The 27,408-nt window shown below is 36.9% G+C and overlaps 1 protein-coding gene across 1 annotated transcript in view; it reads right to left on the bottom strand.

Annotated features, from left to right (window-relative positions):
- Positions 1-27,408, bottom strand: part of MAN2A1 (mannosidase alpha class 2A member 1) — a 168,052-nt gene that overhangs the window by 104,654 nt on the left and 35,990 nt on the right. Inside the window, exon 4 of the mRNA XM_037167046.2 lies at positions 15,396-15,567. Within this exon, the coding sequence (XP_037022941.2) occupies positions 15,396-15,567 (172 nt within the window). The remainder of the gene's footprint in view (positions 1-15,395; positions 15,568-27,408) is intronic.

Below are 27,408 nucleotides of genomic sequence, written 5' to 3'. Positions count from 1 at the left end.
TGCACATAAAAATTACTTTAAGGACTATCCTGTCTATTGTTTTGGGAGAGGCATGAAAAGCCTCCTATTCATTAAAACGTTTTCCAGAATTTTCTTACCTATTGATTTTTTTCTCTCCTATCATTCCCAACCTAGTTGGTTCCAAGTAACCTCATATCTCAGATCAAATAAAACCTCCCCAGAGAAGTCTCCCTGAGCACCCATCTTAAATTGACACTCCCACATTCTATCGCATGCACAATAGCATTTACCCCAAACCATCACCTGACAGGCACAGAAAAGCAGGACTGACAGTCTTACAGAAACAAAACCTCCAAAATGGAAACATTTAGAATAACAGAAAAGCTATATTAGGTTATAAAAACATATTTAAAAACATTATTGTTAGCAATATTATGGAAATAAAATTAAGACACTTCAACAATACATTTAAGACTTGAATAATTTTTAAAGCACATCAAAAAAGTAATGGGAAATACCTATATCTCAAAAAATTATGACAAACATAGGTACTTCCAAGTATTTCCACTTACTTAGTGTTCAACAAGCATCAGTTGGGCTATTTCTCTGGGATAGAGGAATACAAAATTTTTGTCTGAAAGATGTGCCCACTCAATAGGACCCTATTGCGTAGTTTATAACAAAAGATGCTGCTTTTTTTGCAAACTGTTGTTTGCATGTATACTTTTCCTAATGTATCCTAATGAACAAGATCTAGAAGCAAAAGTGAAAAGACAGAGAGAAAGTGAGGGGAAGGAGTAGGTATACATGGGAAGCAAATCCAGAAAGTAAGAAGGGGGCACTAACTTTTGAAATTAAGAACACTCTTGTTTCACTTTTTTGAAATGACTGACTTGTAACTACTTGGTGAAGACATTATGGACCTTCAGGGTTTTGCTATTTCATTGCTGGAGAATTTGATATAAAAAGCTTAAGAAAATAACTGATCAAAATTCAGCTGAGCATATCTGTCACAGCTCACTCTGCCCTAGATGCAAATTTACACTTAAGACTTTTTGCCAAGATCAAGAAGCTGCAAATCATTTTCTCCAAGTGTCACTTTTTCCCCTATGTGGATTCAGCACACACTTGGAATTTGGTCAAACACAGAAAGATAGATTCTGAGAGCATTTTTTTCCTTAATGAGAAAATTGTTACAGATAGCTTAATAGGAAACAATGCATCACTTAGTGAGCTTCAAAGAATCACAAATTAATTTCACATGAGAAAAAGAGTTGAATTTGTAATAACACATCTGGGGGAAAGATGGAATAATACAAGATGATGTACAGAAATTCATTCTTAAATTAAAAGTCTGTTAAATGAAAAATTCAAAAAGATGGAGGCTTGCAATGAATCAATTAATAACCTAAAGACATTTGCTTATCAGGTAACCCAATTCATGTGCCTTTCACGGGGAGTATCTGACATGAGGGTAAAAATAAGATTTGTTTTAAAACCTCTCACATAAAATAATTGGGGAAACTTACTCATTATGGTGATGCCTGTCCTTAAAGATTTAGTAGGAGGGACAGACGGCACATGAGTCATCTCTCACCTTTTCCCTTCCTCATGTCATTCCAGCCACACCCCTCAATACCCCCCTCCCTCCGCCTTCCTTCAGTTTGCTGTCCAGACTCTTTCTGCCTGAAATCTCTCTCCCAGGACGTGCCTTGGTGGCTCTCATGGACCTATTAGGAGCCTTCCCTGGCCAAGCCCCACCAAAATTATTTTTCATAAAACCCAACACTTCTCTTCAGTATCATTTATCACAAACTTAACTGTACATGTGTGTTTACTGTCTCTTCCCCTCAACAGACTGCATGTAGGCTCCATGAGGGCGGGAATAACATGTTTTCTCACCACTTAAGTCTGCATTCCAATACTATATTGAATAGAAGTGGTGAAAGTGGATGTGGACAACCTTGTCTTGTTCCTGATCTTAGTGGAAAAACTTTTAGTTTTTTCCCATTGAGTATGATATTGGCTGTAGGTCTCTCATATATGGCCTTTATTATTTTGAGAAATGCTCCCTGTATTCCCACTTTGCTGAGTGTTTTTATCATAAATGGGTGTTGTACCTTATCGAAAGCTTTTTCTGCATCTATTGATATGATCATGTGATTTTTGTCTTTGCTTTTGTTTATGTGATGTATTACATTTACTGATTTGCGAATATTGAACCATCCTTGCATCCCAGGGATGAATCGACATGGATGGAACTGGAAAGCATTATGCTGAGTGAAATAGGCCAGGTGCTGAAAGACAAATACCATATGATCTCACCTTTGACAGGAAGCTAAACAACAAAACAAACAAACAAGCAGAAAAAAAAACAAAGACACTGAAATAGAGAACAAGGGGATAGTGACCAGAGGGGAGAAGGAAGGGAAGTTAAGGGGAAAAAGGGGGAGGGATTTGGAGAAACAAATAGGAAGGACACAGGGATGAGAACAAAGGGGGGTGGAAATGGGAGGGAGGTGGGGAGCAAGGGGCGGGGGAGGCTGGGATGGGAAAAATAGACAAAAAAACTGTACTTGAAAAATAACTAAATAAAATTAATTATAAAAAAAAGTCTGCATTCCTATTAGTACAAAACTCTCAGAAAAGGGTACGGATAAGCCAAAAGAAAAATGAACAAAGAGTATGAAGTAGATTATTTCAGAACTAATTGGCTCCTATAAAAGAAAAGAAATTTAACTTCACGTCTAAGGAAATGCAAATTCAGATTTCAACGAGATGACTTTTTACCTATCAGACTGGAGAGATCACAAAGTTGTACAACAAACTATGACAGCTAAGATATATAGCAAAGTAGTTATAATCACACATTGCTGTCAATAACTATCAAATTTTATAATACAGATATACTTTTACCCATGCTCATTCAGAAAGTCAGAAAATACACAAAAGTGTAAAGTTAAATAAAAGCATTGTATACCCAAAGATATACACTCTATGCATTCACAAAAGAAGTCATGGAATTTAATTGATAAATTTTTCACATTAGATGATGGTTCAATTAATAGTTTCTGTAATGTTTTAATAAGCAGAGAATATACCTTAAATATTTGACTATATAGTAAATATTTCTTTACCCTGTAATGTTTTTTAAAAATTAATGAAATGCTCATTCAAAATAAATTAGAAAAATATGTAAGAGGTTAAAATATAAAATAAAATAAGTCAGTCCACTCTTAATATCTTGCTAAAAATGCATAAGGGGTTATGTAAGCATGGTTTTTAACCAACTTATTTTACTTAATACTATGCCATAAATATCCTTCCATATTAACAGACATGAACCAATATGTTTATAGCTACAATGTATTTTATAAAGTATTTTATAATTGAGATATAACAAGTAATATATACATGTTCAATTTGATGAATTCTGACAATTGTTTACACCCCTGTAATCATTACCCAAACAAGACAGAGAACATTCCCACTGACTGGCTCAAACAGCTCCATCAGGTGCCTTTCCAACCAATCCCTACCTCATACCCCCACCAAAAAGAAAAGACATTCTGACATTGTGATTTCTATCACAATAGATCAATTTAGCTCCTCTTAAGACTTCATAAAATGGAATCATACAATATTTACATTATAATATCAAGCTTCTTTTACTTAACATATTTGTTAGATTCATCCATAGTACTGTTTACTTCAGTAATTCATTATTTTTATGGTGAGTAGTATTCCACTGCATGAATACACCATAATTTCTTCTTTTTTAAAAATATTTTTATTTATTTTTAGAAAGAGGGGAAGGGAGAAAGGAAGAGGGAGAGAAACATCAATGTGTGGTTGCCTCTCACGGTCCCCAGCTGGGGACCTGGCCTGCAACCCAGGCATGTGCCCTGACCGGGAATTGAACTGGTAACCCTTTGCTTTGCAGGCTGGTGCTCAATCCACTGAGCCACACCAAACAGGGTTATAATTTCTTCTTATCCATTTGAACTATTTCCAGTTTGAAGTTATGATTTTTAAAAAAGCCTATGAAAATATCTATACAAGTGTTTTGTGTACATATTTTTATTTCTCTAGGGGTGAGCTTCTAGGTTACATGATATATGTTTAACTTCAGAAAACTCTTTGGTGGCTTTTCACAAAGAGTTTGTCTCATTCTACATTGCCACTAGCAATATCTGAGAATGCTGTTCTTGCCAACCCTTGGTGTTGTCAGTCGTTTTGATTTTAGCCATTCTGAAGGATTTGGAATAGTATTTTGCAGTATCTTAATTTACATCTCCCTGAGGAGCACACATTCCCAGGCTTCTTCCAGATATTGCTCATACCATGCTCTTGCTAATTACTGGCCTGTAATCTCAATTCTCTCATAACCTTCAATTCCTTCCCCATCCTCTATTACTCCCTGCTTAACTGACTAGTTCTAATCACCTTTCAGGTTTTGACTTGAACACCATCAGCTTGAGGAAGCCTTCCAAGACCCCCTTCTTGCTTCTATAGAATAAAACACTTTATCGTGATACTGCGTTTAGTTACTTGTCTTCCATGCTACGCTCTAAGGGTTGGAACCTGGTCAGTCACTCATTTCCAACATCCCTGGGGCACAGTAAATATTTGTTGAATGACTTGAGTATAAGGAAAGGTTTCAGCGATGAGGTAATATTTCAGTTGAGTCTTGCAATATGAGTAGGACTGAGATTATCCAGTGTACGGAAAAAAAAACCCAAGCTGAGCCCGTGGGCCAATTTCTAAGAAGTAGGAAAAAGCATGTGCCTGAGGATACCCACGTGGCTCGGCATGGCTATGAATAGGGTGCCGAGCAGGCAGTGGTCAGAGGTGAGGGTGGACAAGTAAGGAGGAAATGGAGAAGAAACGCCAGTATGTGCCAGGCAAAGGAGACTGGTCTGTACCTTTTGACAGTGAAGTGTCGCTGAAGCATTCTGAAGCCAAGCAGCATAGGCAGAGTCACATACTATATCAGAAACCCAACTCTGTTGGTGAAATAAAGGACATCTAGAAGCCAGAAAAAGGAAACAAAGAGTAAGGGGATGGAGCTGGGGGTCCGTGTGCAGAGACAGTAAAGGGGCAGAACTGACAGGTTTAGGAACTGACTGGATGGGGCCTGAATGGTCGAGCACACGGTGGTTAAGAGCACTGGTTCTGGGGTGTGAACGCTTGACTGTGGTCCTCATGCCACACTTACGGGGGTGGGGCGGGGGACCTTAGGCACTTTCCTTAACACTTCTGCTTCAGTTTCTTCCACAGCAGGTAAGAACAACAGAGAACCTTAACTAATGGGGATGGTATAGGACTAACTGAATAAACACATATTAGTGCTTAAAACATGCCTATACACAGTAAGCATTCAATAAATGTTAGCTGTTACCATTACCATCAACTAGGGAAGACAAAAGAAGTTGAGGTTGGAGCTGTAGATCTGGAATCAGCCTGCACACCTGGTAATTAAAAACACAGTGTGGACAAGCACACACACTGAAGAGAAGAACCAAAGAGAAGAACCACACAGGCCAGAACAGGGACTTTTAGAGAGCAGAGGAGGAAATCACAGGTTGATAAGAAAGGAATGCTCAGCAATGCAGGAACAGAACCAATAGACAAAGAGCTCCAGGTAACAGGAGGCAAAAAAGGAAAGAATTTCAAGGAGAATGAAGTGGTCAATGTCACTGCTGCAAAGAAATTCTCCCAGAGGACTGAGGAAGTATCCAATGGATGAGGCAGATGGGATGGTCCTCATGGCTTCTGCCAGATTCTGTGAGGCAAACAGAAGCCAGCAGTTGAAGTGAATGAGAACAGAGCTGCCTCATTCGAGATGAAATGGGATTGGAGAGAATGGGATGAAACACATACTTTCTACAATAGATGCACACCGCTGCTTCAACTATTAGGATGACGATATTCTGACAGTGGTGCATTGCTTTGATTCCTTTGTGAAACGCTATGCATGTTTAGGCTCTAAACTCAATCTGAATCTGCAATTTTCCCTGAACATCACAAGACACACAGTGACTTCTCATTGCTCTACAAATCTGGCAGCAGTCTTCAGTCAAATGCCATAAAATCCAACTTGTATGAAACAAATAATAAATTAGTCTGTACAAAAATTTCAGAGGTATATTCTTCTAGTGAAACTCAAAATGCTCATCAGTAAATTTGGACTTGTATTACTTAAGAAAGTAACCTCAAACATTTCTGATTTCCATAAGGAAAAGGATATATTAAGGGAACAGGGTAGAAGGCTCACTTAAATATAAACTTAGGAAAAGAGATTTAAGAGTATGGTACAAAGATTAGAGGAAGATTTCACATTCTTGGCAGAGCAATAAAACCCAGCAATGTGGTAAGGATATAATATCCTTCCAGTACATATTTGGATCCTTGTTTCATACCAAAAGGTCCACAGAAAGAAGCTGGTCAAGACTTTGGCAAACACACAAGTGTTCTAGGACCTAACAGCTCAGTAGGTTTCTCCACTGAACACTGGTCTCATCAGCAGGAGCAAATGCAATGTAAAAACTATTTTGATGCTTCAGAGCCCAGAGAGGAAAAATGAATATGCAATACACTGGGTACTAGTCAAAGGAAATGCTAAGGGCTCATGTTTCAGCTGCTTGACTGAATAAGGGCACACATTGTGATGTATTTTAAACATCATGCAGTATTTAACTGCATTTAGACAAAAATTTTCAAATAGGAAGCCTAAAATGTAAAAAGAATGTTAACATACCAGTCATTTTCAAAATCAAACAAGCACAGACCAAAAATGTGCAGATTATTTAATGAAAGGCAGTTTTTTAAAAAATACAGTGGATACGTGTTACAATCAGGCACCCTGACTACAATTGATTAAATTAGTTTGAATCACAAAACAATGAAAAAGCTAGATGTTTGCATAGATCTCCCTTTAGTTAGCTAGATATTCATTTTCAAAAGCTTATAGAACTGACTACTTCTGCCACAGGGGAAAGAATCAAACAAGTCATCGCTCGAATAGATTATGGGATCATTTGAGTTATGTTTCTGTTAAGTTCCCATAATCAATTGGTATTCTTCAGGGATAATAAAAGCTCACATGGAACTCTGCAGGAATTAACAGGTTCTGCTCTGCAACAGCTAGCTCACAAATTTAGGTACAGACATTTAATCCACAGACTCATCTTCAAAAGGAAAAAGAAGCCACTACATAAGCATTACACTGGTAGTCAAAAAAATTTTATCAGTAATGCCACTTAGTACAAGCTCAGAATTTTAAATAATAGAAGCAGACCTATGTAGCTATTGTTTCCCTCCAAAAATACATTTAGGCAAGAAACACTAAGAATGCCTAAGTAGGAAAAAAATGCTATTCCCCTAGTTCTAGAGGTAAATATAATAAATGAATACAAGTAAATAGTTACTGCTAGAAGGGAGGCAACTTTAGCAAAGCTTAACCAAAACTAACCTAACACTCAGTGTCCCTAATGTGTCTATGAAACAATTTTTTTCTTCAAGCAGAATGATATCATTAAGGATCAGAACTATATTTCAGAATCATTCCGATTGCCAAAATAAAAGGAATGTGAATAAAACAATGGATTAAGCACTGAATTCTAATATGCATTCTGCACACCCCCCAACATCTTACTGTTCTCTACTCTTAATACTGGGTTGAATTACATAAAATGGGCCAATTTTGTACATCAAAGCTGTCAAATATCAGCAATTTCATATGGTCCAATGTAAGCAAAATGGCCAACAGAGCAGAGAAAAAGAGAGAGAAATGTGTCTGGGTAGGATCAAGAGAAGGCAACCACCCTCATGCCATAAAATCAGCAGCATCTGTGACATCTGCTATGCAGGTGAAACTAAAAGAATTGAACAATACTGACCTACAATCCTTCTACATGAAACATTAGCACAGGGTCCCAAGTCTTGGGCTGGTCAAAACGTTCACTTGCTTATTTCTGTAAGATGGCTCTAGTAGCACTTAGTTGTCTTTAACTTCATTCGAAGCAATTTTGTTAGGTTGTTGTGACAGCTGTCATTATCAGTGTGCATTATAAAGAACACACTTATCAAAATTGGTGAATTTCTGTGTAGCCATTTTAATGTTGAGGATGGAAGAAAATACTCAATGTTTTCAGCTTATTATACTTTACTATTTCAAGAAAGGTAAAAACACAATGGAAACACAAAAAAAGGATTTGTGCAGTATATAAGACAGTTCTGTGACTGATGGAATGTGTGAAAAGCAGTTTGTGAAGTATTGTGCTAGAGATTTCTTGCTGGGGATTTCTTGCTGGATGATGCTCCGTGATGAGGTAGACCAGTTGAAGTTGATTGCGGTCAAACAAGATATTAATTGAGAACAATCAACATACTCAGAATATCCAAATCAATAAAGTTATTGCTGAAAATGGAAAACGTGTTTTTTATTTTACAGAAAAAAACTAAATGAACTTTTTGGCCAACCCAATAGTAAAGAGAGAAGATCTGAGAGCTGCCCCTAATCTGAAGGGCCAAGGACTGAAGCACAGCTGAATCTTGGGACAGACACTAATCACAGTCCCTACCCTGCATCCTCACAGTGTTTCCCAAGCCCAAAGGTGCAAGAGCCTCTCCACCCACAGGCCCTGACTGCTGCAGAGAGCAGCTCCCCAATGCAGCTACACTGGGACAGAGCCAGGCATGGCCTCACCTTACCCAAAGCAGCAAGCAGCAAATCCAGTTTCCTTCTGAGGTAGCTGGACTTCTTACCTATAGTCAGTGAGGAAGCACCTTCATACAGACTCCTAGTGAGGAAGGTTGGCTTACCGGCCACACAAAAGAAAGCTGGATACAGAAAGCCATCCACAGGTGCCTTGCTCGACAAACAGCAGACACTTCACTGACGTTCCAACCTTCCCACAGTCCCAGCTCTTCTCTTTCCCTCAGCTAGTCCTATTCATAATCTGGGCATCTTTTCTGGCTGTAGGGTCTCTACTGCTCATCCTCTAAAACCCAGCTCTTCAAAAATGGATATGAGGAATAATCTATCAGGTACGTGTCTTGTTTACAAGCTACATTAGCTGATGCTGGAGGGGAAATGTACTGGGAAATTGTCCAGGGCACAGAGTACTGCGGACAAGCTATATATAAATCCCCTTAACAAAGGGCTGGAAAAAAATAAGAGGCCATGTGCTATGAGGACCACAGGGACCATGCCACAGGACAGGGAGAGTCTTGTAAATGCACCAGTGCTGTGAGGGGTGACCTGCAACCTTTCCTCCATATCTGTTTCCCTTCTCATCTCTCCACCTTGCTTCACTCCCTAATGATTCAAAACCCTAGAAAAATAACAAGCTGATGAACTGAGCTCAGGTCATAGTTGGCCTATCTGACCTGGGGCAGGAAGGAGGATCTGATTTCTATGAAGGACCATTTCCCAAAAGGAAATCTGGTGAAATGGATGTTGGCCAGCCAATATTAACTAATAACCATGGCAAGGAACAAAGTATGTGGTTAGAAAAGGAAGGTATTTCAGGAGAGTTACTCTCCATTTTGAAACAAATTACAAATGTGAATAGACTATTATTGCTTAACGATGAATAAAAAAAAAGGAAATATACGTAATTTCTGCACAACAACATAAAGAACACAGAACTAAAGAGTAATAAAAACCACAGTTAAAAGCAGGCACTTAAAGACAGAAAGGAACAGACTCCATACAGCACAGAAGCGAATCTGAGGGGGTATTAAAAAAAAAAAAGGGACTTCCGCCAAGATGGAGGCATAGGTGGAGACGCCGTGTTTTCTCCCACAACCAAGTTTAGAGACAACAAAATATTAGCAACAGAAAACACAGCCAGAACACAGAAAATTGAACTTTTCAGAAGTCTGATAACAACAAATTCTTCAGCCTGACCAGTAAGAAGGGTGAAGCCAGCAGCTGGCGGAGCAGGGTTGCACAGGAAAACTCGGTCAGACGGACTCAGACGAGCGGATCCCAGGTGTTGGGTTGCAACAGGAGGACCCAGTGAGCGACCTAGTGAGCAACTGGCGTACCTGGCAAGGGTGCAGGGTGGGTTGACTGTGGTCCCGCATTCGTGCGCAGATAGACCAGCGAGGGAGTGGGCGGTGAGACCACGGGACCTAGCAGGCCCCAGCAGTGAGAGGCACCAGAGGGGACCGCCATTTCCCCACTCTGACCCCACCCCCACATACAGTTTCACAACCCAGCGACCTAGGCAACCCCACTCTGGTAAACACCTAAGGCTCTGCTCCTCATAATTAACAGGCGCGAACAGACCAAAAATGGCTCAAGAAGATCTCAAAGCCCCAGAGCCCATAAATTTAAGCGACGAAGAAATAGCAAAATTTTCAGATGCACAGTTCAAAACACTGGTGATCAGGATGCTCACAAAACTGGTTGATTTTAGCCACAAATTAGAGGAACATATGAAGGCGAAACTAATTGAAATGAAGGGAATTGCACAGGAAACCAATAGTGATGAAAAGGAAACTGGGACTCAAATCAAAGGAGTGGACCAGAAGGAAGAAAATAATGGCCAAACAGGAAAATATGAAGAAACAAGAATTCAAAAAAAAAATGAGAAGAGACTTAGGAACCTCCAGGACATCTTTAAACGCTCCAACATCTAAATTATAGGGTATCAAAAGGGGGAAAGGAACAGCCACCACTGGAAAACTTATCTGAACAAATAATAAAGGAGAATTTCCCCAATCTGGCAAAGGAAATAGACTTCCAGGAAATCCAGGAAGCTCAGAGAGTCCCAAAGAAGTTGGACCCAAGAAGGAACACACCAAGACACATCATAATTACATTAGCCAAGATTAAAATGAAGGAGAGAATCCTAGAAGCAGCAAGAGATAAGGGGACAGTCATCTACAAAGGAGTTCCCATTAGACTGTCAGCTGATTTCTCAAAAGAGACCATACAGGCAAGAAGGGGCTGGAAAGATGTATTCCAAGTCATGAAATCCAAAGACCTACAACCAAGATTACTCTATCCAGCAAAACTTCCATTTAGAATGGAAGGACAGATAAAGTGCTTCTCAGATAAGATCAAATTCAAGGAGTTCATCATGACCAAGCCCTTATTATAGGAAATGTTAAAGGGACTTACCTAAGAAAAAGAAGATAAAAAAGATAAACAGTGAAAGGACAGCAAACTCACAGTTATTAACAACCACACCTAAAACAAAAGCAAACTAAAAGGACAGCTAGATCAGGAGCAGAAACATAGAAATGAAGATTTCATGGAGGGTTAGCAACAGGGGAGTGAGAGGAGGAGAAGAGGGGATAAGGTATAGAAAATAAGTAACATAGATGTTAGGTAGAAAATAGACAGGGGGGCAAGAATAAGAATAGTATGGGAAATATAGAATCTAAGGAACTTGAGACACATGGTCATAAACTAAAAGGGGGAATCGTGGGGGTGGGGGGTGCAGGGTGGAAGGGAATGAAGGGGGGAATAGAACTGTAATGGCATAATCAACAAAATAAAATTTAAAAAAAGGAAAAAAAAAGAAAAACTTTGAGGAAAAAAACTCACAAAACACAGTGAATATAACAAATAAAAATACATATGCAGAAAAAGAGACCGGAGACTCAATAACTAGATAATTGGATTCTAAAACAAATGAAATAAAAATAGTAATTAATTAGTAAAAGCAGAAAACATCTGAAGAAGTGTTTGAACTGGTAGATGGAAAATTTAGTAAGTTATTTATACCTACATACCTAGTGAAAATTTAGAATTTCAGGGATAAAATTTTAAAAATCCTAAAAATATCCAACTTGTGGGGGGAATGATCTTCACTGAAACATTACATAAGGAAGCTTTTTAAAGATAGAAAACATAATTTTATAGTTAAATTCTGCTTTAAAAGATGACTCTCAGGATGACTTCAGAACTAAGCTAATAAGCACATTATTCCTATTCATTCAACCCTCATAAGAAATAAACAAAATAGGTTCCCATGTTACCCTTACTTGACGAAGGAAGAAGATGAGGCACAGAGAGGCCCGCTTCCCCAAGTCACACACACAGCAGTGGCAGTCTGCCAGGATCTGACCCCGGGCAGCCTGGCTTCAGTGCCCAGCCATTTGAACTACCACTCTAGACTGTACTTACAGTAAAAGGGTCAGTGCAGGTCAGGCAAATCCAAACAAAAACAATAAAAATTATATAGTCCATACTCTCTAACCACAGTATAGAAAAACTAGTTCTTAAATCTAAAATGTAACTGGGAAAAAAATTGCACTTGGAACTTAAAAATGATTCTCCTAACATACTCAAATCAAGGAGAAAACAATAGATATATAACATTTAAGAACAATATACAATAAAAAACAACACAAAAATGTAAAAGCTAGTTAGAGCAGTGCTAAAAAACAAACACATGAAACACAGACATATTTCTTTAATATAATAAATGAACTGGTCCGTTTAACATTAATAAAAGCAGGAAGAAGGAATTAGTAAAAGATAAAAGCATAAAAGTCAACTGTAAAAACCAGTAACATATAAGTAGTTCTTTGGGGATTACAGAGGAGTGCAAAAACCACCAAAAAAAAAAAAAATTAAAAGCTTTAGCCAGTCTAATCAAGTTGAAGAAAAAAATTCAGCTTCCCAAAGTAAAAAAAATGTAAAAAAATTACAGCTGTAGTAAGATCTTACACTCTAAACAACTGAAGTAAAATTTCTATGTAATTCTAATTTAAGAAAACATGAAGTTTATTTATACACAAGGAGTAACATAAGATCTAGGCAGACAAAAAAAACTTTTTACATTTTAAAACTCAGTCAAAGAATTACCTATGAAACAAACACCAGTTCCACAGGGTTTTCATAGAACAGTTCTTAATGTAAAAGGTTGCAAACTATTGGTAGCTCAATTTAAGGATCTGTTTGAAGCTGCATGTGGGGGGTCAGGTGGTTACGGAAGAAAGAATCTAAATTAGCTGCTACCAATTCAATTTAAAAGTCAAGATATTTTAGATAACATTTTGGAATTCCAACTGGTCTTGAATAATTAATTGGAAGACTTTCTTAACAACTCTGGTTCCTGTGGCCAATTCAGTTAGAGTGGAACAGTGGCCACCCCTTTTGGGTGGGGCAGCTACTCTTGGTTCAACCCAGTACCCCCAAAGCCCTGGCCAATCTTACAAGCATTTTAAGGGCGCTACTAGAAAGAAGAAAAAATAAAAACCCCTAATGACTAATGATGGATAACCAGTTCTACCCAAACTACATTTAATGTTTATATCAATTTCCATCAAAAGACCATCTTTAATAGGGCGGGAAAAATTTTAAATTAAAACTCCATGGAGAAATTAAGTGGTCGCTCATTAAAATAATTTTTCAATAAAGAAAGACAAGAAGAGATTTAAACTGTCAGTCAATGAGCCCTGGCTGGTTTGGCTCAGTGGATTAAGTGCCAGCCTGCAAATCAAAAGATCACTGGATAGATCCCAGTCAGGGCACATGCCTGGGTCGGTGAGCCAGGTCCCTGGTTAGGGGTATAAGAGACAACCACACATTGATGTTTCTCTCCCTCTCTTTCTCCCTCCCTTCTCCTCTCTAAAGACAAATAAATAAAATATTTAAAAAATAAATTAAATAAACTGTCAGTCAATGAAACATATAAAGCTGCAACAGTTACAGTCAAACAGAAAAGGCCATGAAAGAAGTGAGAAATTCCAGAATTCAACACATATTTAAATATAATAAAGATGGCACTTCAAATCAGTAAAAAGGGTGGACTATTTAAATCTTCGGGAAGCAGTGCAGCGTGAAAGGAAACAGGCTGTAGGGCTGCACGGGCTGGACTGAATAGCTCGGCAGTGAGGCATGTCCCAGCTGGGTGACCCTGAAAGACCAGCGAGTGCCCTTATCTCTAAACTGTGGACAGTCATTGTTCCTACTTCACAGGACTGTTGTGAGCATCATCGTTACCACTGTAAAGTTCTCAGAACAGAGACTAATACAGTAAGTGCTGTATATGTGACACTATCGGGTTGGCCAAAAAGCCCCTTTCATTTTTCCCGTAAAATAAAAGACTCATTTTCACCAATAATTTTATTGATTTGGATATTTTTAGTATGTTGGATATCCCCCTTGTGGTATGATATTGATTGTTTTCGATTAATTTCCCAATTGGATCAGTACTAACTTCAACTGGTGTACCTGACCACGAAGTATTGTCCAGAAAGAAATCACCAGCACAAAACTTTGCAAACCACTTCTGACCAGTTCAGTTAGTCACAGCACCTTCTCTATACACAGCACAAATCTTTTCTGCACTTCAGTTGTGTTTTTACCTTTCTTAAAATAATAAAGTAAAATATGCTGAAAATGTTGCATATTTTCTTCCATCTTCAATAATAAAATGGCTACACAAAAATTCACCAATTTTAATAAGTTTTTTAAATGCACACTGATATAACAGCTGTCCAATACAATCTAACAAAATTGTTTTGAATGAAGTTAAAAACACCAAGCACTACTAGAGAGCCATCTTACAGAAAAAATGAACTTTTTGGCCAATACAACAAATAAATAAAAGAAAGCAACACATGCTAAAATAATCTTTAAACCCTAGGGAGCAGAGGAGAGAGAGATATGGTGAACAGAACCTCCTACCACAACACATTAAAAAATAAATTTCGGGATTTTAAAAACTGAATGGTTAAAAAAATGAAACTAGGGAAAAGAGGACAATTTATCTGGTCTCTAGATTAAGGAAAACCTTTTAAAATACGACATGCAAAGTAAATAATAGGAAAACAGAATAATCAATTTGGCTATGTCAAAATGTTAAAGTCTGTATATCAAGCAGTAAGAGTTAAGAAAATAAATAAATACTTCAAGATAAATAAGGGTTGGTATGTGTGTATATTATGTGTGCAAATATAACTACAAACCAGTAAAAAAATGTATACAATCAGGCCATTAAAAAATGCTTTACCCATATGTTATGAGAAATATGCAATATTATCACTCATCAAAAATGCAAGTTAAAATTATATATTTCAACCATTAAATTGGTCAATGTTTCAGAGAAAAAAGTTGTATTATTGGTGAACAGCTGTATTAAGTAGAAAACTAAAGAATACACGGAAACAACCTTTCCAGAAGCCCCTTTGATTATACGTTTCAAAAAAAACCTTTAAAATATCAAGCCCCTTTAACCTTGTAATTCCATTTCTAGGACAAAGTTGTAACATGCAGATTTCAATGGAAAAGTTTCAAGTCACTTTTTCAGAGATGAACCAAAATCAAGAAAAAAGGATGTGAAAAATATTTTAAGTTTCAGATATAAAGCTAAGAATTTCCACCTTCTAAAAATTCAACACTTGTTTCACTGTACAATGAATGTTTAATATCACCAAACTTCAAAAAAAGTTTAAAAACAAACCTTTTAACAGCATCCTTCTTTTGAATATCTAGAGTATCCCACCACTTTGAAAGGTAAGAGATCTCTGACCAAATAAATTTCCTCCTTGAGTCTTCTTTCAGCTTGACGACCATGTTGTTAAAAATATACTGAGTCTTCTCTTTAAAGTACTCATCAAAAGTCTTCAACCAACCTAAATCAAGACACAAATACACCACGAAGGTCTGGTTCATATCTGATTTCAGCTTAGTCATATTCTACTGTATTACCTTTGGATACCCTAGAATGTTTAAGTCCTATATAGGCATATATAATAATATAACAAATGTTTTGAATTAATGAAACGTAATTCAATAAACTTAAGACTTAAAAAGTCACTAAACATTAAATTATAAAAATACAGTGAAAACTGTACAAATTCATATACAAATGAGAAAAGTGACCAAAGGCCAAAGAGTATTTGTTTATACTTAATCACTATAGTATCTAATTATTTATAATTTTTCACTAAGAAATCTTATTTAAAAAATCTCAACAATGTTAACAAGTTGGCCCTACTGTTCTCATAATATGGGATGAAATACGTATCCTCTCATGGCACATCTACAATTCTGCACCCATTAAGTTAAATAAAAAAAAAATACAAACTGTATCTAAAAGCCAGCAGCAGAGCAATAAGGTAATTACAACACTATCATGAACATTGAGAAGTAGAATTCTGCCAAAAATAGGCACTGGTTCCCAAAGGCTGTTCATTATTCCATTTTTTTGAAGCACAAATTGACACTAATCAAATAACAAATGTGTACACATCTATGTAAAGTTTTCTCAAGAGAATTGTAGATGTTGACAACTTAGTTCTCTGATTTTTCCTACTACTTGTCAAATATCCAGGTAATTTTATCTGAAGACATTTGCAATCTAAGTATAAAGAAACATTTTTAATGAGACCCAGAGCTCCCAACACAGCCCCAGCTGGCAGAGTACTGAAGCAAGATAACGAGTGACTGAGGCAAAAACGTACAGAGCCACCAGTTCTACCTACTGGCAAAGCGGACCGTCTTATCCATAAAATCTTACAGGGAGGAGTGTCCATACATACATCCAGGCTGAACTATACTGCTCTATTGTTTCCAAGCCTCAAACACATGGGAAACTAAAATCTAAGGGATCCGACTGACTGTTTTGTTACTGTGATTAAGTTAATATTCAATGTATACTATATTTGCTGGCAAAAAATAATAAAAACCTGAGATGGCAGAGAAAACAATACAGCTATTTTAACAATGCAAATAGTTTCTGAAAAGGGCGCTGCCACTGTGACACTATTTCTTCCTCTTGCTTTCAATGAAATCTATTCATTCATTCTATAGTTATTTCCTGAGCACCAGCAAAGTGACAAGTATGAAGCTAAAAGCCAAGCTGAAATACAGTGTCAAATATTTTTTATAGGACTTTCTTGATCTAGGGCATTTTTAAGTTGGTTTTAAACCAAATGATGCTACCCAGATAATCCAACTTTTCCATGTTTACATTAAAAGCCTGTACCGTAATAATAAAAAAAAAAACTGAGATATCTTAGTGTGATCAGACCTGAGCCTGATATATAATAAATATTAATTACCATTATTATTATTAGCATAATTATCATCATAAGTCTTTAATTGCTCCTTTTCCATCTCTACAATTAAAGCAGATAAAGGAAGAAATAAATAAACATTTCTAACATATATTTTTGAAAAATATACAATTTACTTAAAACATTTAAATAAACTGCTTCACATCTTACAATATATTGGTTGCCTGAAGTCATGATTTTCATCAAGTTCATTCTGTGCCCTTCTTATGCACTGAAGTCCTAACTCCCAATACCTCAAAATGTGACTATTTGGTTGTAGAGTCTTTAAAGAGGTAATGAGGTCATGTGAATGGACCGTAATCCAATATGTCTTTATAAGAATTGGACACAGACACAGAGGGAAGACCATATAAAGACACTTAGGGAAGAAGGCCACCTACAAGCCAAGACAAGAGGCCCTCAGAAGAAACCAACACTGCCGCCACCTTAATTTTGGACTTCTAGCCTCCAGAAATGTTAAGAAATAAATTTCAGTTGTTTAAGCCTTCTAGTGTGTGTAGTACTGTGTTAACTGTGTTAACAATAGCCCTGGCAAAATAATACAGCACTGGAAAAAATTAGTTTTATTACCATTCAAAAAATAAAAATTGCAGGGTGGGAAGAATTTATTTTACCAAATGCCATCATAGTATTTAATATACATCTACCTCCATATTGCAAGATTGAGCCAAAAGCAAATGTACATAAATTAACATCTATTTTTGTAGCTTGTTATTATTACAGTACATATGTGTATTAAGGACCATGTAAATTGTTTAACCAGTTCTATTAGAGTTATTTCTTAAACATCACAGATACCTTTCATCTAAATTGTTAAAAAGGAAAAAAGTAATCCCAAATTATTTGGTTATTAACTGAATTAAAGAAAAGAGCTATAAATAGTGGAATGACTCCAAAATTAATTTAGTAAGGAAATTCTAATAATCTAGCATAAAAGGCAAACTTAGAATAGCCTTTATAAAGATTAACAAGTAGAATGTTTTTTAAAGTACAATTACTTATTTTCATCAGTTAAACTTTGTTATGAACTAAGGCCATTTCAAAGAGTAGTTTATCACAGGAGTTTTCATAAAAGATTCACAGTGACTGATGAATCCATTCTGCCTTCAACACTTCATTTGCCCTTCAACAATTATGCAGAAAATATGTCAAAGATATTTAAGTGAGCCAAAATACAAGCTCAGAGATGTCAACTTAAGAGCTTTCCACAAAACTCATCTATAACACAGACTAATATCGCAACAATATAGCGCAATTAATGAAGAATGAACTGAAAGATAGCCTCTTGAAGCTTCCAATAGTGAGTAATATAACAGTAAATTGGTTTTTATTGCTCTATACAATAGAGTAATCAAGTATTCCCTTTTATACTGAATTGGCTTTTCCTTTTTCCAAATTACTGTAAAACTACAACTGTATATTATCATGAGCCCCATCGGAAAGATGGTATTTTAGAAAAAGTTCTACGGGATAAATTTTGTGACATAAAATTATATTCTTACATCTAGATTTAATCATTTTAGGACACTGAGTTGCAGACTGATTTGCTTAAGTGGTCAATTCACATCCTTTCCCTTTCTCTTGAATACACCTGGAAATTGAACCAGGGCTAAGACAGCATTGAGAACAATTTTCCATTTAGTCTTTGGCACTCTAACACCACTATCACCCATAAAAAAAGCTAATTGCTATATTAAGTAAGTGGGGAAATACTTAAAAGAAAGAATACATAATTGTAAGTTCTATAAAGCAGGTATAATTCTAAATTTGATATCATTATTTTATCATAAAAATTTAAGTTCTAGTATATAAAACTAATAAAAGTTGAAAACTATTTCTAATGTGCATAAACAATTAAACATCTATTAATTGTTCACTGAAAAAACAGAATTTTTTAAAAATCCAGGACTCCTATCAAGTTTCAAAGTCTAAAGACTCTGTAGAGACCCAATCCTCCTAAGGAATGCTTAGTTTCATTTGGTTTATGGGCATACACAGCATCACCCTCAGGACCAGGCAAGACTGCCCCTCCCTGAAGTCCCCATTCTTCCTCTGACAACATCTTTTCCACATGATAAATCCATAGGGCAAAGAATGGGCCCATCCAGAACCTGCCCTGCCCTGCCCTGCCCTGCCCTGCCCTGCCCTTTTGTGTACCAGGGGCCCAGAAATTTGTGTCCAAATAGCCCCAAGCCAGCTTCCAGAGCCTCCCCTGTCAAGGCAGTCAACCTTGCAGGTAGTAATCTCCAAGGTCCTGCAGTTTGTAGAGATGTGCAAAAAGTGCTGATGTGTCTGCAAGGACCAGATCTAGGAGGAAAATGGGTGGGCTGCCCCACAGGCTGACTCTCCCCACCCACCGCCACATTCCAGTGGGGAACTGTGGCCCAAGCAACCTAGACCCATACTTGGCCTTCTAGATCACTGAGCTACAATGTCCCATAAGGTGCTGGAAAGGACCTATTTTATTTAGCAATATATTAGTTTGATTTATAACTTTTAAATGTTTAAACTTAGGGTCTGAGGACCTCCGTGTATTTTTGCTCCTGGTCCTGAAAATTTTCGATGCAGGCCTACGAATATGCCAACCCAAACTTCAAACTAGTTAATTATCATGAATCTAGAACCCAATATGAAACCTACAATAGCAACAGTTCAATAATCACTTGATAGATGAATGATGATGTATGGCCAAAAAGACTGGAAAAATGGTGTATGCAACATAAATGCAAGTTTATTATACTTCAACTAGAAATGAAACCAAAGGTAAAACATGTCATATACTACTAGCTCTAATATGTCCACCACTATCTATTCTAATGCTAACCTAATAATCTTTGACAAATATCTTGGAGTTTCTCTGTCTTTTTTATTGAATTTATTGGAGCGATACCGGTTAATAAAATCATATAGGTTTCAGGTATACAATTCTGTAACACATCATCTGTACATTGTTTTGTATGTTCAAGTCAAGTCTCCTTCCATCACCATTTATTCCCTCTTACCCTCTTCTAGCTCCACCCACCCCCTTTCCCTCCGCTAATAACCACAGTTAATATTTTTGAAAAGCCTCTGTAAGCCCTAAAATGATTTAAAACACCCATCTCAAAAAAGGCATGTCCCTCAAATCATTGTTACACTGTTATGGTTTTAACTACTACAATAATGATTTTTTAATGAGTACATTAATTTCATTCAAAAGTTATTAAATAGGTAACAACTGTTAAGAAAACATAAAAAGACTTTGAGTCAGAAATAATTGTATACAAATAAAGATTTTAAAATACAATTTAAGATCACTTGTTTCAAGTTATTTCCATTTTAATGTAATATTTTCTAACTTAAAAACAAATACAAATATGACTCATAAAAACGCTTCTTTATTTTAGTAATTACATTATTCTCTCTCAACAGGTTTCTTCCATCTCTTGCAAAATCCTTCAATAACTGACTGCAACATCCAGTCTTACACTTAGGGGTCACATACAATCTTAATTGGTATTGCCATACCTCACATATGCTGCTGATTAATTTCTATGATAAATTATGCTTGCTTTTCCCCCACTAATAAACTGTGAAAGGGTTTTAATTAACATCCTGTTCTGGTTTATTCATTCAAATACAAACCAAGCACCTAATAAGGGCAAAGCAATAAAGCTAATCTAAATGGAAACAGATTCTATAGTGAATATATAAACAAATGTTGTGAGAACAAAGAAATGGTAAATTCCTACCAGAAGGATAAAAGAGAGATTCTTAGAATAGTCCTCATCTGGATAGGGGGGAAAAGTGGTATTTCCAAACTGAAGCAAGAGCATATGGAAAATACACCAAGCCATTAAGGTAGATGTCAATTCCAGGAAGCAGAGGCAGCCAGGTATGGCTCCATTGCAGCTTACACGGTGGGAGGACGTGGAGAAATGAAAATAAAGTGCAGTGCCAGATCACTGGAAAGCTTCTGAACCATTTTTGATTCTTACTGAAAACTTGGGAGGAAGAAAGTTAAGTTTTCTGAGTTGTGCTTTAAAAAATAACTGGAGAATAAATGGTAATGGAAAATATAATAAAGATTAAATTAAAAAAGAAATAACTGTTCTGTAAGTGTAAAGAATAAAATAAAAAAGTAAAGTAGAAGAGAAGCAGGAAATGAGGCCAATACAATAATTCTGCTTTTAAAAAACGTCCGTGGCCAACAGTGTGGTGATTGCTGGGGGGAGGGAAGTATCAGGGGACTAAACAGTAATGAAAAAAAAAAAAAACCCACAAGACCTGCCTTTTGACCCAGCAATTCCACTGCTAGGATTATATCCTAAGAATTCTAAAACATCAATTTCAAAAAACATATGCACCACAATTTACAATAGCCAAGAGCTGGAAGCAACCTAGGTGCCTGTCAGTAAATGAATGGATAAAAAAAATGTGGTACATGTACACAATGGAATTCTATGCAGCAGAGAGAAAGAAAGAGCTACTATCCTTTGCAACAACATGGATGGAACTGGAAAGCATTATGCTGAGTGAAATAGGCCAGGAGTTGAAAGACAAATACCATATGATCTCACCTTTAACAGGAAGCTAAACAATAAAACAAACAAGCAAGCAGAATAAAAACAAAGACACTGAAATAGAGAACAAGGGGACAGTGACCAGAGGGAAGAGGAAAGGGAATTTAAGGGGGAAAAAGGGGGAGGGATTTGGGGGAACAAATATGAAGGACACAGGGACGAGGACTAAGGGGGGTGGAAATGGGAGGGAGGTGAGAGCACAGGGTGGGGGGGGGGCTGGGATGGGAGAAATAGACAAAAAAACTGTACTTGAAAAATAACTAAATAAAAAAATAAAAATAAATAGAAAAAACACAAGAAAGATTAAATTTAAAAATGGTTGATGAATTGCAGTGGAAACAGACTGAAATAAGAGGCAAAACGAAAGGAACTTAGTAACTGACTGAAGTTTCCAAGAGAGAAGAGTGGGAGAGTCAGGATTAAGCTTATATTTTCAAAAGACCCAGGAATGTTTGGAAACCTATATAAACCTGCTGATCCCACTAAATGCTTTTGGACTCAGGTTTCCAAAATAACCTAACCATTTTTTCCAGGTGATTCAGTGTCATCTCATAGTTTGCAAAGTCTATCAGCTTCACATCCCTTAAATTGCTGGAGATACAGCCTTTTTAAACTCAGGTGAGATGCTGTCACTGGAAATTCTATCCCACACCACAAGAACCATTTGCACTACTGATAGGACAGCTGGGGTTTTGTTCCTCCTGCAGCTGTGTATAATATCCAAATGTGACCTCTTATTGTATTGCTTTTCTAAGAGACCTGCATACCTTGATACCTGATACCTACAACTGTGAGATCGATCTCCAAAATAATGTCTATATCTGTGCTAAAGTGATTTTCTCCCTTTTTAAGGTCTCACACCAAATGAGGACACTTCAGGCCTGGTAAGTCTTCCCCAAACAGTTCGAGTGTTGGAAACTGTGAGAAGTGTCTATGGCATGAGATATCATGAGAAGTAAAAGAAAAACTGACTTCCTTTAAGGAGTTACTCTTAGAATGTGTGAGAGGGGCCCTGGCTGGTGTAGCTCAGTGGATTGAGCGCGGGCCTGCGAACCAGACAATCGCGGTTCGATTCCCAGTCAGGGCACATGCCTGGGTTGCATACCTGTTCCCTGCAGGCCAGTTCCCAGCAGGAGATGCACAAAAGGCAACCATACATTGATGTTTCTCTCCCTCTCTCCTTCCCTTCCCCTCTGAAGATAAATAAATAAAATCTTAAAAAAAAAAAAAGAATGTGTGAGAGGGTATTAAGCCTTATGATTGGGCAAATAGTGAGCAAATTATCAAATTTCCTGGAAGAAGCTGTTTTAAAAGCTGAAAATACTGCTTCTAAGTCGCTTTCTAATTGTAAAACATGTAGCAATGAGGAAAACCACTGACCATCTGACCATCTGATATACTAATGTAATATTTAAAGACATAAACATCCATTTCAACAGAGATAGATAAGAAAAAAAGACCAGAACCAGTACAGCAAGATGTCTAGTTTTGCAAGATAGTTAATAAAATGTTTTATATGATTAATAATGTAACACAGATGACATTTGGCTTGAAAACACTTAACAGACTTTCCTCCAGAAGCTTTACTTGTGGTTGCAACATTAAATAAAGGTTACAAATCCTGATTTCAGAGCCCGAAGGCTTGGGTTCAAACCCTGTCCCCCTTCCTCAGATACATTACTTATCCTCTCTTTTGCCTCAGTTCTCTCACTTACGAAATGAGGGTTAATAGTAGTTACTGGTCATAAAGTTGCTGAGAACAGTAGTGAATGTAACACATGTAAAGAACCCAGAACAGTGCCTGAAATCTAGTCAATTCCCATAATTATTAGCAATTGTTTGTATAATCAGGAACTGGTGACCTCTGAAGCTCCCAGGCTTGAAAGACAGACAAGAGTAACAGAAATTGGGAAATTGAGAGATGTTGAAATGATCATTTACTTCTCTTAAGTGCTACTTGACTTATGTGCTCCTAAGAAATGCAGCCCAGCCAGAGGCCTAATAGAGTTTTCCCCTCTAAAAAAAGAACCTCATTACACCAGTTCTGGAGATGTCTTAAAAAGACAATTCTAAGGAGCCACGTAAAGATTTATCTTAAATGCCACCATTTTCTAAATACCAAATGCCAGTTACATTTGAATTTCAAACAAATAATGAATAAATGTTTGGTACAAGTAGGTCTCATATGATATTTGGTACACATATACTAAAAATTTGTCATTGTTTATCAGAAATTCACATTTAACTAAGCAGCCTATTTTTTCCCCCAGGTAAATTTGGCAACGTATTAACCCAAAGTTCAGATAAATGCACTGAATTAGCCAATGCCCATAAAGCAAAAAGAATGAAACTACTTAAGAAAATAAAGTAACAAAAGAGAGTATGGTAAATAGAAAAAATGTAAATCTCAGAATCAGGCAAATCAGAGCTGCAATTCATCATCTTCTATTAATTTATAATTGATTTACCTTGAAAAAAATTAAAAAATGTACCTTAGCCTCACTCCCTGATTCAGAACAGGCAATTCATTCTAGTTCTCAATTCTTCTTCATAATATCTTAGCTCCAGAATCTCAAATTCCCTATTCACAGCAGCCCAAACCAAAGAACTCCCTTTATCCCACGGTAGCTAAACAGAACAAAATGCTCCCCCAACTGTGCCCACGTACAAACTTCTCCCCCTCCAGACCCTCACGTTTCACTTGGCAGGTGCTCTTGACAGCCAGAGTTCTAAATCCCCACCGCCTCCCGCCCCACAAGGGTCCGGCCCAACTATGGCTGACTGTGATGAACAGTATTGGAATAGAAAAGCCTTAAAAATAACATTACACTGTAATTTCCTCATGTTTTTGTTCTTTTTTTCCACAAACTTTTTAAGGATTAAGGATACAGAAATTCATTTCAAATTATCATATAATACAAAATGCAAAAATCTGTTTTGTTCATTTAAAAAAGTCCTTATCACTCACTTAATCAATAAAAATTCTGCAAATGCACAAAAGAAAATTATTTTGCAATATGATCCCTGGGCTAGATCTTCTTCTATTTTGGAGTCATACCACATGGGGGATTATTTTCTGACGTTCATTTTACAAACTGCTTAACTAACAACATCCTGTCCAACTTTCCATTTAGTATACCTTATCTTCTCTTTACACACTGTGATTTCTTTGAAGAAAAATTACCTAAATATTTCAGCAGTTTAACTAGTGGGAAGCAAGGAATTAAGATTGTAGATACAAAGGTGCTGTAATTGTGTTTTAATCAGCTTATTAAATACAACATGAGCATGTATCAATCAACTAACATTTAATTTCATGGTCCATGATTCAAAACTAGTCAAAAGCCCTACAGTACAAAGTGATCAGCATTTACTTAACAGGTCCTTTCCAAATTTCTTTTAACTAATGTAAACCATTCAAAATATTGTATGACAATTATGGACTGAAAGAAGACATAATGAGGAATTTTACTAAAATACAAACATAATTTGAAATTTATCTTTCTTGTGCAATATTACCACAGTGAACCAAAAAGAATAATATCTACATATATAATAGGGGACTAAATATAGAAATCTTTAAAAAACCTATTTCAAGTACTTCTATACCCAAGAAACAAAACTTCACTGATGAAACAATACTGAGCTAGTTTGCTTTAACTTGCTGCTGCAGAAAATAAAAACAAATCTCTATAAATCTTGTTTAGAAAGTAAATCGCCTAGCTACACTTTTATTTACGAATATTATGCAAAGACTTCCATTACAGAGTCACATTTGACTTCTAATATATGTACACTTACTATCTCTTTTCCTCCACTGAAAAAATGGTGTTTCATGATCTGAATGATTCAGTTTTTCAGAGAATAATTTACTTTATCTAAATTCTACATTCGTGACCTGGCTGATGTGGCTCAGTGGATTGAGAGCCGGCCTGAGAACCAAAAGGTCACTGGTTCGATTCCCAGTTGGGGCACATGCCTGGGTCGTGGGCCAGGTCCCTGGGTGGGGGTATGCAAGAGGCAGCCAACTGATGTTTCTCTCCCTCTCTTTCTCCCTCCCTTCCCCTCTCTCTGAAAATAAGATCTTTAAAATAAATTAAATGAATGAATGAATGAATAAATAAATAGATTCTATACTTATTAAGGAGTGGTAAAACTTATTAAGAAAAGTGAGCAAGTTCTTTTCTCTAGAATTTTGCTTGGTAGCAAAAGTCGATTTAGTGTTACAAGGTTTATTTCTGATGACTTTTCCTCAGGTGGAAAAAGGCCTGAGGGTAAGGGTCAATAACATCTTTTACTAAGACAAACAGATTCAATCGTAGTTGCTAGGATACCAACAGACAGCCTTTTATTGCAGTCAGGAACAGTTATTACAGGTGTCTTCTCACACAACAACATACTAACTGCAGCAAGAACCAAACAAAGTCTAAAAGGCAGAGGCAATCCCTGCCCTTGATGAGCTTGATATCATCTGTTCTTGGCATTTAAAATTACAAAGCTCAATCTAAGATTTTCTTTTAAGAAACAGAACTAAGTGGACAACAGAAAGAAGAGAGTTAAAATCATGGACCAAGGTCAACTATTTCACCTGAATCTGCAGAGTCAGAGTCCTTTGTTCATTACCTCGTTGAACAGAATGAGTCTGTACTATGTGCTGGGTTACTGGTCTAGGCATCAGCAATCCAGTGGTTAATAAGACAAAGTCTGAGTCCTCATTAAGCCGGCTACATGCGAGTGAGGAGACTGAGCAAAAATGCTGTAAACATTTACATATGCGTGGGTGCACACAGTATGAGGAAGCTGTCAAGGGGCATGGAGGTAGCTCAGAGAAGGACTTACACATATGTAGCAATTACTACATGCCAAGTACAGGGCCAGCAATAAGGATAACTGTGATAAGAAATGTTCTCTGCCATTCTGGTTCACCCAGGTGGGAGATCCAGGTAAACTAGGAAAATATTCTGGTGTCACTACCTGTGTAAGCTTGGTAAGTTGGTAACAATCATCATCGTGAATGGTGGCAATAACCTTCAAGGGTTATTGGGGGCAGCAGATGTTTATAAAATATTTGGCATTAATTTTATTATTACAGTTAAGTGCCCATGTTAGAGAATAATAAGAAATTAGATTTAAGGATATTGAGGATAGGAGAAAAGGGTAAAGGATAATGAAGATCTTTAAAAAATAAAACAAAGCCTTGGCTAGTGTGGCTCAGTAGATAGAGTGCTGGCCTGTGAGTCAAAAGGTTGCAAGTTCAATGCTCCATCAAGGCACATGCGTGGGTTGCAGTCTGGGTTCCCAGTTGGGGGCATGCAAGACAATGGACTGATTATGTTTCTCTGCTTCTCTGTCTCTCTCTCTCTTACTCTCTCTCTAAAAATAAATAAAATGTTTTAAGAAATAAAAATAAAAACTAATAAGGGGAGAAGAGGTGGTTCACACGAAGACTTGTAGGGGATACTGAAAATTCTATTTATAAACCTACCAAAACATAGTATACAATGGAACCACATCACATGCCCAATTAAGTGACAAGAATTAAAGTACCTATGAGGGGCAGAGAAAGAGGAGAGAACAATTGATTTGCTTCAAGTAGCTTTGCTATTTTACTCACCAAGAGAATATTTCAAGGTAAATAAGGTTTATTGAAAAAAATATCTGTAGTCCTACAGGCAGTCTCAGATATCACATGTGAAGTTTAAGCACCTCAGCTTAGTGGGTGTGTCTAATATAAACAAAAATGTGCTCCTCGTATTGAAACCAAGGGTCCTTATAACTGTGATCGAATTTAGTTTTAAATCCTAGCTCTAGAAATCCTGCCTCTCCCCGACCC

This window comes from Artibeus jamaicensis, unplaced genomic scaffold (assembly GCF_021234435.1).
Source record: "Artibeus jamaicensis isolate MK-2021 breed Jamaican fruit bat unplaced genomic scaffold, CSHL_Jam_final contig_402, whole genome shotgun sequence".
Taxonomy (NCBI): Eukaryota; Metazoa; Chordata; class Mammalia; order Chiroptera; family Phyllostomidae; genus Artibeus; species Artibeus jamaicensis.
Note: the sequence above shows the minus strand (reverse complement) of the source record. Positions and strands in the feature narration are given on the sequence as shown.